The sequence below is a fragment of the Coregonus lavaretus genome (assembly GCF_964263955.1).
Source record: "Coregonus lavaretus genome assembly, chromosome: 9".
NCBI lineage: Eukaryota > Metazoa > Chordata > Actinopteri > Salmoniformes > Salmonidae > Coregonus > Coregonus lavaretus.
In genome coordinates, this window is record NC_139996.1 from 42,276,395 (window position 1) to 42,292,361 (window position 15,967).

The window sequence follows — 15,967 nt, forward strand, 5'->3', positions numbered from 1 at the left end:
GAAGACTTACAGAAAACGTTTGACCTGTGTCATTGCCAACAAAGGGTATATAACAAAGTATTGAGAAACTTTTGTTATTGACCAAATACTTATTTTCCACCATTATTTGCAAATAAATTCATTAAAAATCCTACAATGTGATTTTCTGGATTTTTTTTCTCATTTTGTCTGTCATAGTTGACGTGTACCTATGATGAAAATTACAGGCCTCTCTCATCTATTTAAGTGGGAGAACTTGCACAATTGGTGGCTGACTAAATACTTTTTTTCCCCACTGTATGCTGATCTCTGAGGAGGGTGGGGGGGGAGATGGGAGCTGGCAGACCTTGGAGCTGGCAGACCTTCCCTGGGAGGAAAAGCAGCTCTGTCTTGTCGATGTTGAGATTGAGGTGGTGGGCCGACATCCAAGCTGAGATATCTGCCAGGCACGCATAGATGCGTGTCACCACCTGGGTGTCAGAAGGAGGGAAAGACAAAAGTAGTTGCGTGTCATCCGCATAACAATGACAGGCGAGACCATGTGAGGATATGACAGAGCCGAGTGACTTGTTTTATAGAGAGAAGAGGAGAGGGCCTAGAACCGAGCCCTGGGGGACACCAGTAGTGAGAGTACGTGGTGCAGACACAGATCCTCTCCACGTCACCTGGTTGGAGTGGCCTGCCAGGTAGGATGCAATCCAAGAGTGTGCAGAGATGCCCAGCCCTGAGAGGGTGGAGAGGAAGAGCTGATGGTTCATGGTGTCAAAAGCAGCGGCTAGATCTAGGAGGATGAGAACAGGAGAGAGAGTCAGCTTTAGCAGTGAGGAGAGCCTCCGTGACACAGAGGAGGAGAGTAGTCTTGGTTGAGTGACCTGTCTTGAAGCCTGTCTGGTTAGGGTCAAGAAGATTGCTCTGAGTGAGATAGCAAGAGAGTTGGTCAGAGACAGCACGATTAAGTGTTTTGGAAAGAAAAGAAAGAAGGGATACAGTGGGGGAAAAAAGTATTTAGTCAGCCACCAATTGTGCAAGTTCTCCCACTTAAAAAGATGAGAGAGGCCTGTAATTTTCACCAAAGGTACACGTCAACTATGACAGACAAAATGAGAAAAACATTTCTAGAAAATCACATTGTAGGAATTTTAATGAATTTATTTGCAAATTATGGTGGAAAATAAGTATTTGGTCAATAACAAAAGTTTCTCAATACTTTGTTATATACCCTTTGTTGGCAATGACACAGGTCAAATGTTTTCTGTAAGTCTTCACAAGGTTTTCACACACTGTTGCTGGTATTTTGGCACATTCCTCCATGCAGATCTCCTCTAGAGCAGTGATGTTTTGGGGCTGTCGCTGGGCAACACGGACTTTCAACTCCCTCCAAAGATTTTCTATGGGGTTGAGATCTGGAGACTGGCTAGGCCACTCCAGGACCTTGAAATGCTTCTTATGAAGCCACTCCTTCGTTGCCCGGGCGATGTGTTTGGGATCATTGTCATGCTGAAAGACCCAGCCACGTTTCATCTTCAATGCCCTTGCTGATGGAAGGAGGTTTTCACTCAAAATCTCACGATACATGGCCCCATTAATTCTTTCCTTTACACGGATCAGTCGTCCTGGTCCCTTTGCAGAAAAACAGCCCCAAAGCATGATGTTTCCACCCCCATGCTTCACAGTAGGTATGGTGTTCTTTGGATGCAACTCAGCATTCTTTGTCCTCCAAACATGACGAGTTGAGTTTTTACCAAAAAGTTATATTTTGGTTTCATCTGACCATATGGCATTCTCCCAATCCTCTTCTGGATCATCCAAATGCACTCTAGCAAACTTCAGACGGGCCTGGACATGTACTGGCTTAAGCAGGGGGACACGTCTGGCACTGCAGGATTTGAGTCCCTGGCGGCGTAGTGTGTTACTGATGGTAGGCTTTGTTACTTTGGTCCCAGCTCTCTGCAGGTCATTCACTAGGTCCCCCCGTGTGGTTCTGGGATTTTTCTTCTTGTGATCATTTTGACCCCACGGGGTGAGATCTTGCGTGGAGCCCCAGATCGAGGGAGATTATCAGTGGTCTTGTATGTCTTCCATTTCCTAATAATTGCTCCCACAGTTGATTTCTTCAAACCAAGCTGCTTACCTATTGCAGATTCAGTCTTCCCAGCCTGGTGCAGGTCTACAATTTTGTTTATGGTGTCCTTTGACAGCTCTTTGTTCTTGGCCATAGTGGAGTTTGGAGTGTGACTGTTTGAGGTTGTGGACAGGTGTCTTTTATACTGATAACAAGTTCAAACAGGTGCCATTAATACAGGTAACGAGTGGAGGACAGAGGAGCCTCTTAAAGAAGAAGTTACAGGTCTGTGAGAGCCAGAAATCTTGCTTGTTTGTAGGTGACCAAATACTTATTTTCCACCATAATTTGCAAATAAATTCATTAAAAATCCTACAATGTGATTTTCTGGATTTTCTTTTCTCATTTTGTCTGTCATAGTTGACGTGTACCTATGATGAATATTACAGGCCTCTCTCATCTTTTTAAGTGGGAGAACTTGCACAATTGGTGGCTGACTAAATACTTTTTCCCCCCACTGTACCGGTCTGTAGTGTTTATGACAGAGAGGTCGAGTGTTGGTTTCTTGAGGAGGGGAGCGACTCTGGCCTAGGGCTGTTGTGGTGACGTATTACCGCCACACCTGCAGTCATGAGTCATGACTGCAGTAAAAGTCCACGTGACCATTGAGTCATGGTAATCTCCTTTTATGCACTCTGGACATGCTTTGGTAGTTCCCAACTTGCTAACAACCATCAGGTCCTAATGACCTGGTACTCAGGATTCTATTGTCCCTCTAACCACTGACATCAATGCAAATTGATTTGCCTTTTAATGAGGGAAATAAGTATTTGACCCCTCTGCAAAACATGACTTAGTACTTGGTGGCAAAACCCTTGTTGGCAATCACAGAGGTCAGACGTTTCTTGTAGTTGGCCACCAGGTTTGCACACATCTCAGGAGGAATTTTGTCCCACTCCTCTTTGCAGATCTTCTCCAAGTCATTAAGGTTTCGAGGCTGACGTTTGGCAACTCGAACCTTCAGCTCCCTCCACAGATTTTCTATGGGATTTAGTTCTGGAGACTGGCTAGCCCACTCTAGGACCTTAATGTGTTTCTTCTTGAGCCACTACTTTGTTGCCTTGGCCGTGTGTTTTGGGTCATTGTCATGCTGGAATACCCATCCACGACCAATTTTCAATGCCCTGGCAGAGGGAAGGAGGTTCTCACCCAAGATTTGACGGTACATGGCCCCGTCCATCGTCCCTTTGATGCGGTGAAGTTATCCTGTCCCCTTAGCAGAAAAACACCCCCAAAGCATAATGTTTCCACCTCCATGTTTGACGGTGGGGATGGTGTTCTTGGGGTCATAGGCAGCATTCCTCCTCCTCCAAACACGGCGAGTTGAGTTGATGCCAAACAGCTCAATTTTGGTCTCATCTGACCACAACACTTTCACCCAGTTCTCCTCTGAATCATTCAGATGTTCATTGGCAAACTTCAGACGGGCCTGTATATGTGCTTTCTTGAGCAGGGGGACCTTGCGGGCGCTGCAGGATTTCAGTCCTTCACGGCGTAGTGTGTTACCAATTGTTTTCTTGGTGACTATGGTCCCAGCTGCCTTGAGATCATTGACAAGATCCTCCCGTGTAGTTCTGGGCTGATTCCTCACCATTCTCATGATCATTGCAACTCCACGAGGTGAGATCTTGCATGGAGCCCCAGGCCGAGGGAGATTTACAGTTATTTTGTGTTTCTTCCATTTGCAAATAATCGCACCAACTGTTGTCACCTTCTCACCAAGCTGCTTGGCGATGGTCTTGTAGCCCACTCCAGCCTTATATAGGTCTACAATCTTGTCCCTGACATCCTTGGAGAGCTCTTTGGTCTTGGCCATGGTGGAGAGTTTGGAATCTGATTGATTGATTGCTTCTGTGGACAGGTGTCTTTTATACAGGTAACAAGCTGAGATTAGGAGCACTCCCTTTAAGAGTGTGCTCCAAATCTCAGCTCGTTACCTGTATAAAAGACACCTGGGAGCCAGAAATCTTTCTGATTGAGAGGGGGTCAAATACTTATTTCCCTCATTAAAATGCAAATCTATTCATAAAATTTTTGACATGTGTTTTTCTGGATTTTTTGTTGTTGTTATTCTGTCTCTCACTGTTCAAATAAACCTACCATTAAAATTATAGACTGATAATTTCTTTGTCAGTGTGCAAACGTAAAAAATCAGCAGGGGATCAAATACTTTTTTCCTTCACTGTACATTTTAAGAAGTCTAATAAATCAATGTAATATACACCATCACATTAAATCCATTATTTATTTTAGTCAGGTCTAAAGAAACATTATGATATGAAGAAAATGTTCTTCAGAAGAACAGAATATGAGTTGGCCTACTGTATGTTATCTGGCTATGCGCCATGCCATAGGCTGTAGGCTTGCTCATTTAGCTGACAAGATATGCTTATAAATCCTGTGACATTATTTTATTTATTCTACGCCGTGAAGGACTGAAATCCTGCAGCGCCCGCAAGGTCCTCCTGCTCAAGAAAGCACATATACAGGCCCGTCTGAAGTTTGCCAATGAACATCTGAATGATTCAGAGGAGAACTGGGTGAAAGTGTTGTGGTCAGATGAGACCAAAATCGAGCTCTTTGGCATCAACTCAACTCTCTGTGTTTGGAGGAGGAGGAATGCTGCCTATGACCCCAAGAACACCATCCCCACCGTCAAACATGGAGGTGGAAACATTATGCTTTGGGGGTGTTTTTCTGCTAAGGGGACAAGACAACTTCACCGCATCAAAGGGACGATGGACGGGGCCATGTACCGTCAAATCTTGGGGAGAACCGCCTTCCCTCAGCCAGGGCATTGAAAATGGGTCGTGAATGGTTATTCCAGCATGACAATGACCCAAAACACACGGCCAAGTCAACAAAGGAGTGGCTCAAGAAGAAGCACATTAAGGTCCTGGAGTGGCCTAGCCAGTCTCCAGACCTCAATCCCATAGAAAATCTGTGGAGGGAGCTGAAGGTTCGAGTTGCCAAACGTCAGCCTCGAAACCTTAATGACCTCTGTGATTGCCAATAAGGGTTTTGCCACCAGGGGTCAAATACTTATTTCCCTCATTAAAATGCAAATCAATTTATAACATTTTTGACATGCGTTTTTCTGGATTTTGTTGTTATTATTCTGTCTCTCACTGTTCAAATAAACCTACCATTAAAATTATAGACTGATCATGTCTTTGTCAGTGGGCAAACGTATACTGTAGATGTTCCAAAAGCGCGCATCCGTGGCTTGTATGTGTGGAGGCCTGGACATACTAAACGTGTTTATGTTAATTTAACGTACATTACCATGAGACCGGCAGTCTTTTGCATGACAATAACCGGCTGACAACGTTTCATATCCACCACAGCCCTACTCTGGCCATTTTTAAGTCACAGAGGTCGCAGCCAGTGGTCAGGAATGAGTAGATGAGGGAAGTGAGGAATGGGAGAAGATTTCCAGAAAGGAGCAGATGGGGTCGAGCGGGCAAGTTATAAGTTAACCTACTGTAACAGATATGGTGGCTTAGCAGGAATATCGGAATGCCGTGAACCAGGTTGTGAGTTCAAATCGCAGATAAGGACATGATGAACAATAATTACTGTATAAATAAACATACACAATGTAGTCATGCATGTCAAAGTGTGTCAAATATGTAATTTGAAAACACTGTATTTCAGTGAACAGTGAGAAGTGAACCCAGGTCTACGGTGTGAAAGGCTATCACCCTATGCATCGCACCAATATGGTTAATCCGGTTCGTGGGAATTGTAATTTACAGTACATTAAAAGCACTGTGTGTATCACAATGACTGATATTTGTTTGCGGGGCATCACCTGTGAAATCTCACGTGAAAATTATAATCCACATGTGAAATATCATCACATGTGAAGTGTTCCAAAAACACATGGTTTCACATGATTTCACATGTGCAAAACGTGGAAATATCACATGTGAAATCATGGTTTTTCAGTAAGGGAATCTACAGACCAGCCAAACCAAGCTTTCAAGAATTGTAATTATCAGGGGGTCGAGAATTTTAAGCAGCTAGGCTATCTGTGGATAAAAGAGTAGTATTACTTCAACTTGGAACAAACTACCACAGCAACTCAAAGCCATTACGACCATAACGTCTTAAAAATAATGTCAAAAGCTGGCTAATGAGGGAACAGTAGAACCATTTGTAATTGCTGTATCTCTGTAATGTGTCTGTATCTATTTAACTGTATATGCATCTATGTCAAAAATAGGAACCACAATGGAAATAAGTCTCCGACTTTATAGTGCAATTCTAGTCACATTTAAACCAAATCTATGTAGGCTACTGTGTATATACAGTGGGTCCAAAATTATTGACACCCTTGATAAAGATGACAAACAATGGCTGTATAAAATAAATAATTAAAATACTGAGCTATATTGACTGCTCCAATTTCTTTGAAATTATATTGTTTTATGCTGAAACAATTGCTCAGAGAAAGATACTTTGTTTAACAAGTAATACTTTTCTCAAAAAGTTAGGGGTCAAAATTATTGACACCCCTGTTTTCAGTACATTTCAATACCTCACCTTCAGAGGATAATGGCACTGATGAGCCTTTAAAAAATATATGTTTTATGAGATTGGAGAACACATTGGGAGGGATCTTAGACCATTACTCCATACAGAATCCTTCCAGATCCTTGATATTCTTAATCTGTGCTTATTCTTAGTCTGTGCTTACGTCATAATGAGAATGTGTTCTCCAACTCATAAAACATTTTAGAAAACGGCTCAGTGCCGTTGTCCTTGCATGGTGAGGTTTTTGAAGGTATTGAAAACAGGGGTGTCAATCATTTTGACCCCTACCTTTTTGAGAAAAAAATAATTACTTGTTCAACAAAATCTCTTTCTCTGAGCAATTCTCTTAGCATAAAATAATATAATTTCCCAATTTCTCTGAGCAATTGTAGTCGGATAACATAATAAAATGAACCCCCCCCCCCCCCCCCCCCCTTTTTTTTGCAGACAATATAGCTCAGTATTTGAAATATTTATTTCAAACAGTAATTTTTGCTCATCAATATAAAGGGTGTCAATCATTTCAGAGCCCACTGAAACGAACAAATAAAATCAATAAAGAACAGCAACTGCCTAGTACCAAGGGTACACAATTTAAACCTGTCAGAGTTGGGGGACCTTGGGGCTATTTTTTTCTCATTACTCCATTTTACCGTTTAAATGGCCCTTGATGTGTCCTTGCTTATTCACAGCTACAGTAGCAAGACTCATTGACAGGGTTTTTTCTGTGGATTACTGAAGGTGACACAGCTCTTACTTCTGTACACTGAAAACTCAGCAATTTCACAGATAGAGAACATGACCTGGCTGATATAATGGTATCCCTAGAAGTATTGAAATAAGGGACCATGTTTCTATGGGTATTTCCATCAATGAGGTGTGTGTGTGTGTAGAAAACTTATCGGCCTCCAATTCTTACCCCCTGAACCTAAAACACACCCATTTATTCTTGTTTTGTTCCCCCATCAGTGCAGTATATAGGAGCTGCCTCTCCTCTTACCCAGCACATCGGGCTCAGGTAACAGATCATATGATGATGCAGTGCTTCCCTGAGGGCTGCGGGTAGCAGGGCAGCAAAGTTTCTGCAGTGAAACTATCTATTGACCCATACTGTATCCACATGACCTGACATTCCCCCTGGTTGTCCGCCGCTGGTGGTGATTTCACAGATGGGTGAACACAGTCTCCCTGCATAGCTGACTGGACGCCTGGCCACCCGCCCCGCTGGTCCGGAGAAAAAACACAGCTCAGGCCGGCGGTGGAGCACTGCGAAGCAAGGGGGAAACACCACAGCTATGGAGGGAAAAGGGCTGAGGGAGAGGGGGATGACAGCATGAAAAACGAGGACCTTGCCAGCCAGCTCATGCATTGCTGATAAGCGATCCGTTCAGTCCCTTCTCCCCTCTCTCTTCTGTCTCTCTCTCATCCCTTTATCTTCCTTTACTGCCCCTCACACGGCCATCGCAACACAAGGCGAGTTAAGAAGTGTCCTTACTTCATCCTACACTGGCATAGGATTAGAGTGATTATACACTGAGTGTACAAAACATGAATGCTCTTTCCATGACAGACTTACCAGGTGAATCCAGGTGAAAGCTATGATCGCTTATTGATGTCACTTGTTAAATCCAATTCAATCAGTGTAGATGAAGATTTTTAAGCCTTGAGACAATTGAGACATGGAGTGTGTATGTGTACCATTCAGAGGGTGAATTGGCAAGACAAAATATTTAAGTGCCTTTGAACGGGGTATGGTAGTAAAAAATAAAATAATAATAATTAGTCATTTAGCAGACGCTCTTATCCAGAGCGACTTACAGGAGCAATTAGGGTTAATCGCCTTGCTCAAGAGCACATCGACAGATTTTTCACCTAGTCGGCTCTGGGATTAGAACCAGTGACCTTTCGGTTACTGGCACAATGCTCTTAACCACTAAGCTACCTGCCGCCCCTAGTAGGTGCCAGGTGCACCGGTTTGTGTAAAGAACTGCACCGCTGCTGGGTTTTTCATGCTCAACAGTTTCACATGTGTATCAAGAATGGTCCACCACCCAAAGGACATCCAGCCAACTTAACACAACTGTGGGAAGCATTGGAGTCAACATGGGCCAGCATCCCTGTGGAATGCTTTCGACATCATGCCCTGACGAATTGAGGCTGTTCTGAGGGCAAAAGGGGGTGTAACTCAATATTAGGAAGACGTTTCTAATGTTTTGTACACTCAGTATATGTCCTTTTACAAACAACCAACATCTGATTTAAAGTGCATCCAATAAGAGATTGGGTAATTTCTTCAAATCATTACCCAGGCATCATCTTATAGGATTGTCTTTGTATGTCTTAGTAGTAAAAAAAGAAACTGGCTTCCTCCTAAACTCACTTTGTACTGTAGCCTACATACTGTATGAAATGCTCTCCCTGAGGCATTCTCCTTGAGCTGAGCATATCAACAGTGTGTGAAAATATTTATTGGCAGTTATCTGCTCTGCTGCGGATTAAAAGCTTACAACGGTACAGTACTCTAAAAGTAACACTTTCTCGCTCTCCTTCATGGACTTTCCTTTGTTGCCAGAGTACATCTACAGTACAGTAGGTAATCAAATTCAGAAGTTCTCAGTAAAGTCAACTATAATAATAACTACCTTCAGTTATTTTTCTCTTCCCTTTAGTACAGTATGACTCATACCCAATTGTGTATAATGTAGTTCCAGGATGTTCTTTTTAATTTATAAACAGTTCATATAGAACGGCAGATATTTCCTTTTCAAGTCAGATAGGAGGTTAGTGTGGTCCTCGGTAAGGAAAAGGCAACAGTAACCCATCACATGTAGGCCTACCTGTTCACTTCCTTGTGATCGCTCATCTCTGAGGAGAGCTTTTTATCCCCCTGATTGACAGCAGCAATATGGTAGAGGTTTTGGGGGGGGGGGGGGGCGAGGAGGGTATGGGCAAAAACCACAGACGGGGTAGCATCTCTGTCAAACTACACAGTCTATCTCAGAGATTACCTGAAACAGCAAGACACCCTCTATCTTCTCTCACACACACACAGCTGCAGTGATCGCACTGGTATCAGAAGAGATGCCTGCACTTAGAGAGATGAATGGGCTGGTTAACCTCAAAGGCTGAGCGAGAGAGAGAGAGCGAGAGAGAGAGAGAGAGAGAGAGAGAGAGAGAGAGAGAGAGAGACTTAAAAGAGTGAGAGAGAGAAAAAGAGAAAAAGAGAAAAAGAGACTGAGACACTGAAAGAGCGTAAGAGAGAGAGAGAGAAGAGGAGAGAGATAGAGAGGGGACATGCTACCTCTGAGCCCAGCCCAGTGCAAATCAAAGCACCCCAGAGCTCTTTGGCCCAGAGCTATTTGGTGCACCAGGCTATGAGATTACATCAATATATCACTGTGATTATCGAATACAAATACTCAATATGTAATGGCACCAAATGGCTTATGTATATTATAAACAAGTCCACTATTTCATGTGATTGGCATGAATAACCTTTAACTGAAAAATTGTCTGGAGGCAGGTGTTTTCAGTGCTGCCAGCCTGCCAGGGAGATTGCGTCTCCTCCTGCAGTGGACAGTATATGGAAAGCCTATGGCCAACACTCTTTTGGGAATTTAGGAAAGGTTGCTCTGACACATCAGCATATGATTGTTTTAAAGCGCATGCGTTTATGAGACTTATAACCTATAGCTGTCATTGCTTGGTCCTATCATGTGGTCAGTAAATGCTCAGGACCCTAGGACCACAAGTAAGGTTTTGTTTACTTACAAATATTATAACGTACTTACTGTATAATTACTTATTAAGTCATGTTGTTTCCCCACAGGGTGTTTGACTACCAGCGTGTCCCAGCCTCCATGATGCCAGTCCCAGTGGAGCCCAGCCCTATAAAACGTTCCCGTGGCCCCTCTTCCTCCTCCGGCCTGCACCGCTCCAGAGACAGACCTCAGGGCAAGAGGAGCGCCCCGCGCACCGGCTCTTCCAGCACCAGGGCTAAGTGTAAGGGACCCCACACACTGTAACCCGCACACACACTCACTCACAACACACTCTTTACAATGTTAACACACGCACACATGCACTCACAGACACACTCACCACACACAGACACACCCATAAAAACAGCTCATTACAGGGTGAATGTAATCTGTGCATGTGCACTTAACGTTTTATCTTCAGTGTATGTGTATCTGCTTCTTTTCACTGACTATGTGTGTTTGTATGTGTGTGCCTATGAAACCACTTGGGAGTCTGTGTATATTGGATGCCTGAGTGTTCCTCCTAGTGTAATGCCATGTCTGCATGGGGAACGGCAGCGCTGGGAGCCCCAGGGCACAGTCAGAAGCACCAGATGGTCTCTTCATTAAAAGCCTTTCGACTGCAGGGCCCCTCTCCTCTCCTTCCACTACCCAGCCTATCAACATGCTGCAATTATACCAAGTTAATAGTGCATAACAAATAAGAATTGTTTATACTAGTTTATTACAAGCCTTAATAGTTTTTACTGCCAGCCCATCATAGGGAAATTAGATTGCCTTTGTAGCTGCAGAGGTCGAACAGCTTTTAATAGTAAAGCGTTTCAGGGTTGTTTTCTCAGAGCTGGGGTTGTGATTTGAATTTCCCATTAAAGACCATAGGCTAGTGGAGAGGAGATGTTAAGGCCCTGGGAGTGAGGGTGCTTCCAGTACACTAAGTGATGGTGGCATGCATGGGAAGACAAAGTGAGTTTGTGAGTACAGGCTTCAACACTATGCACTATTACAGCCCTCTCTAGGCCAAATCCTATTTTAAGACCTGCACTCATAACTTGGACTTTCGTGCAAATCATACATCAATGTTAATGGGAGATTTATATGAAAAGAATTCTCAAAAGAGGATTATTTCTCAAATCTAGATTTCTCTCCCTCCTTTCTCCCTCCATCTCTCTCTCCCTCGCTCTCCCTCTTTCTCTCCCTCTCTCTCTCTACAGTGAAGATGGCAGAGCTGTTGGCCATAAAGAGGGAGTTGACTCTGATCAAGGTGCAGATTGATGGACTGCTGGACAGTGTGGAAAAGATGGACAGACAGATAAAGGACCACTCAGGTAGAAGGCTTAGAGCCTGGACTGGAGAGTTTCTTTTATACTATCTCATCATTGGGAGCTTAACTTACAGAATTTCCCCTGCTAACATTACATTGTTTTGTAATCCTCTTACGAGTCTATGATGATGAGAGATAACAAGTGGAGGGGGAAATTACTATTCATTGATTAAAGTAAAGAACATCTACACAACATGGCCAAAAGTATGGAATATAGTCCATAGACACCTGCTTGTCGAACATCTCATTCCAAAATCATGGGTATTATTATGGAGTTGGTCCCCCCTCTGCTGCTATAACAGCCTCCACTCTTCTGGGAAGGCTTTCCACTAGATGTTGGAACATTGCTGCGGGGACTTGCTTCCATTCAGCCACAAGAGCATTAGTGCGGTCGGGCACTGATGTTGGCCGATTAGGACTGGCTCGCAGTCGGCATTCCAATTCATCCCAAAGGTGTTCGATGGGGTTGAGGTCAGGGCTCTGTGCAGGCCAGTCAAGTTCTTCCACACCATTTCTGTATGGATTTGTCATGCTGAAATAGGAATGGGCCTTCCCTAAACTTTTGCCACAAAGTTGGAAGCACAGAATCGTCTAGAATGTCATTGTTTGCTGTACCATTACGATTTCCCTTTACTGGAACTAAGGGGCCTAGCCTGAACAATGAAAAACAGCCCCAGACCATTATTCCTCCTCCACCACTTTACAGTTGGCACTATGCATTTGGGGTGGTAGCGTTCTCCTGGTATCCACCAAACCCAGATTCGTCCGTCGGACTGCCAGATGATGAAGCGTGATTCATCACTCCAGACAACACGTTTCCACTGCTCCAGAGTCCAATGGCGGCGAGCTTTACACCATTCGAGCCGACACTTCGCATTGCGCATGGTGATCGTAGGCTTATGTGCGGCTGCTCGGCCATGGAAATCCATTTCATGAAGCTCCCGACAAAAAGTTATTGTGCTGATGTTGCTTCCAGAGGCAGTTTGGAACTCGGTAGTGAGTGTTGCAACCAAGGACAGACGCACTTCTGCACTCGGCGGTCCCGTTCTGTGAGCTTGTGTGGCCTACCACTTCATGGCTGAGCCGTCCGTTGTTGCTCCTAGTCGTTTCCACTTCACAATAACAGCACTTACAGTTGCCCGGGGCAACTCTAGCAGGGCAGACATTTGACGAACTGACTTTTTGGAAAGGTGGCATCCTTTGACGGCGTCACTGAGCTCTTCAGTACGGGCCATTCTACTGCCAATGTGTGTCTATGGAGATTGCATGGCTGTGTCCTCGATTTTATACACCTGTCAGCAACTGGTGTGGCTGAAATAGCTGAATCCACTAATTTGAAGGGGTGTCCACATATTTATGGCCATGTAGTGTATTTGTCATTAGATTATTATTGGCCCATTATGACTATTTTCTATTATAATTTGGGGCATCTTGCATCAGTGAGCACTGCATCAACAGAAAATAAAAAAAATGGGCAATGCCTTAGTGTAAAGTAACTATCGGCAGGCTTTGTTGTGCACATAACTGGGACATTGGCTACCATTTACAAAGAAAGAAGTTCTAAAACACAGTTAAAGCCATATTCTATGGACTATATTCAATGGAGAGGTACACTGACAACAGAACATGCTCAACAATTGTGAAAATAACTGTGTGCGTGTGTCTGGTCCAGATTCACCTCCGACCGGGGAGGGCAGTGTTTCGGACTCAGTGAGCAGTCTGGACGACTCCCCTGTTAGCCTTCACCACAGACAGAGAGAGAGCCCAGAGCCAGGAGAGGCCAGCGATGATGACCACCTCCAACACAATACCAGCACCACCACAGGGTAAACACAAAACTCTTCTTCCCCCTACTGGTGATTGCGCACTCCTGCACCTCAGTAATGTTATAGTACCGTTTGGGTAGTGCTTGAATGTTTTACATTATCATAGATTTTCATTATTTGTTCTGAAAGTGCATATCTTCAACATGTTGTGGAATATAGCACTGGCTGTCACAGTTGCAATAGTTCTGGAAAAGTGTGTTTGTGTTTGTGTGTGTGTCAGAGAACAAAGAGAGTAAGATATTGGGAGATGATAGTTGATTAACTATTATTCTTCAGATTTTGGGACTCGTACATACATTACATTCTGTGTGCCCACCTCTTCAAATGAAGAGTAATTATCTACAATTACAACCAAGTGTCTCCCTACCTGGCTGACACAATAAGTGTTCTGCCTCTGTACCACTGTTCATTATCTATACCAGGCTGTGTGGGCTGAGCTTGTTCACCAGGCAGGGGAGCCATTGTTTCTCTGACAGTTGAGAGGGGAAGTGGGAGGAAGATGGAAGGAATGAATAGAGAAGAGTGTTTACCAGTCAACCACAACACAGCATCCCAAATCTGTCCTAATGCAAGGGGTAATACCACTTCCTAGGATTACCAAGGAGTGTCACTCATCCTTCCTAAACTTGGTTTAACAGATGCACAGATGGAGAACTACAGTCACAGTGAAATCTGGATATTTCATCGACCAACAAAATCAACTTAATCAAATGCCCAGTGGTGGCAATTTTGGAGATAACCGTTTTCGTGATCTGTGAATGTGATGTTTTCTAAATGACGATGAGCAAATGTAGCACAGTGTGTTTCATGTCAGCATATAAAGTCTCTCTCTCTATTGTGATTTCTCAGATAAATAACCATCACTCTGATCTGGAAGATAACATGTGAAGAGATCAGGTATGTATGGCTAATAAAGGTGATTTGTCAGGATTATAGCACAAAACATTATTGTTTGCATGGGGATGCTATGTAATTACAGTATGTAATTACATGTTAATAAGAGTGTAAGTAAGTATTGGTTAATTCTCAACTATCATTAGCACTTTTACTCTCTCTAGACTCAATGAACCCAATGACAGCAGCACAGCGAGATGGAGAGGGATTCAAGTGAAAGGAGGAGTGATCATCTCTGATCACAGTCAACATGGACAGAATCCTCAAATATACTGTACCTTAAAAAAATTGGATCTTAAGTGAATCTTTTCGTTTGATGAATAGGAAATATTTCCCTGGTTACCCTCAGTTCCTTTCTCACAGTCAGCTTCTGTCCACCTTCGTGTCTCCAGCTCTCCTTTGCAACAGGTTCCTACTGACTTATGGACTCAACAAAACATGGCAGCTTTTAAAAAAAAAATGGTAGTCTCTTGAAGAAGGGGACTGACAACATATGTGCTTCACGCAGACAGACAGACAGACCCACATTTACACAACTACATTCGTATTGTAATACTGCCACTTAATGTATCCAGATCACCACAGAATAGGAATATGTAATTAATCAATTGATATAAAAAGCCATTCGAGATTGACCAGGCATAGGACTACAGTATTAGGCATCTACACTCCCTGTGTGTTCTCCTCTACTTTGCATATTTTTCTCAAGCAACTTCCCATAGCTTCCACATTAGTACTGTCAGTAGCTAGGTTTCCATCCAAATGGAACGAGATTTTTATGCGAATATTCTAAAATCTGCATAAAGAGAATCTGCACATTTTCCAGTGTGATGTGTTTTCATTCCACCAAACGGACTTGTGGATAAAAAATAGTGAGTGATGACAGTGCACATTAAAAAGCTTTTGTTGTTAAATTCCCATGTACCAAATAAAAAATACAAGTTAAATGGGTTTCCTTCACATTTTCAACTCTACTGATGGTTTGGTCACTAAATACAGTATGTTGCGTTATAGCGAATGTGCCCACTCTGGTCTTGGCACGTGCGCTCTAGCCAACAGCTCGCAGATACAGTGCGGGTATACTACACGATGAGATTATTATAGACTAAAGCGCGAGATTATTTTAATTTGTCAAATGGCAGCCAAGCATAGATCATCATGGCAGCCAAGCATAGATCATCATGTCACCAGGATAAGACTCTCCAATATTTATTGGAAAGGAGCATCATGTGTTGTTATCAGTAGCTAGGTTTCTATCCAATTGGCAACAGATTTTCATGCCAATATTCTAAAATCTGCATAAAAACAATGTGCGCCTTTTCCCAACACAGATGTGTTTCCATCAAATTGACTTGTTGCAGATAGAATACTGTGGGTGATGAAGTAGTGCACATCAAAATTACTTCTGCGGTTAAATTTCCATGTACCGAATAAAAATACAAATGTACCGAATAAAAAATACACATTAAATGGGTTTCCTTCGCATTTTCAACTGCACTGATGGTTTTCCCACAAACTATTTTGC

General features: G+C 43.2%; 1 protein-coding gene across 1 annotated transcript in view; it reads left to right on the top strand.

The window, feature by feature from the left end:
• LOC311134624 (RNA-binding Raly-like protein) overlaps positions 1–14,401 on the top strand; it is a gene marked incomplete at both ends in the record, with an annotated part of 53,777 nt that extends 39,376 nt beyond the window's left edge. Inside the window, 4 exons of the mRNA XM_084168360.1 lie at positions 10,470–10,642; positions 11,613–11,726; positions 13,395–13,548; positions 14,398–14,401. Coding sequence (XP_084024486.1) covers positions 10,470–10,642; positions 11,613–11,726; positions 13,395–13,548; positions 14,398–14,401 — 445 coding nt within the window. The remainder of the gene's footprint in view (positions 1–10,469; positions 10,643–11,612; positions 11,727–13,394; positions 13,549–14,397) is intronic.
• Between the last annotated feature and the right edge of the window lie 1,566 nt (positions 14,402–15,967).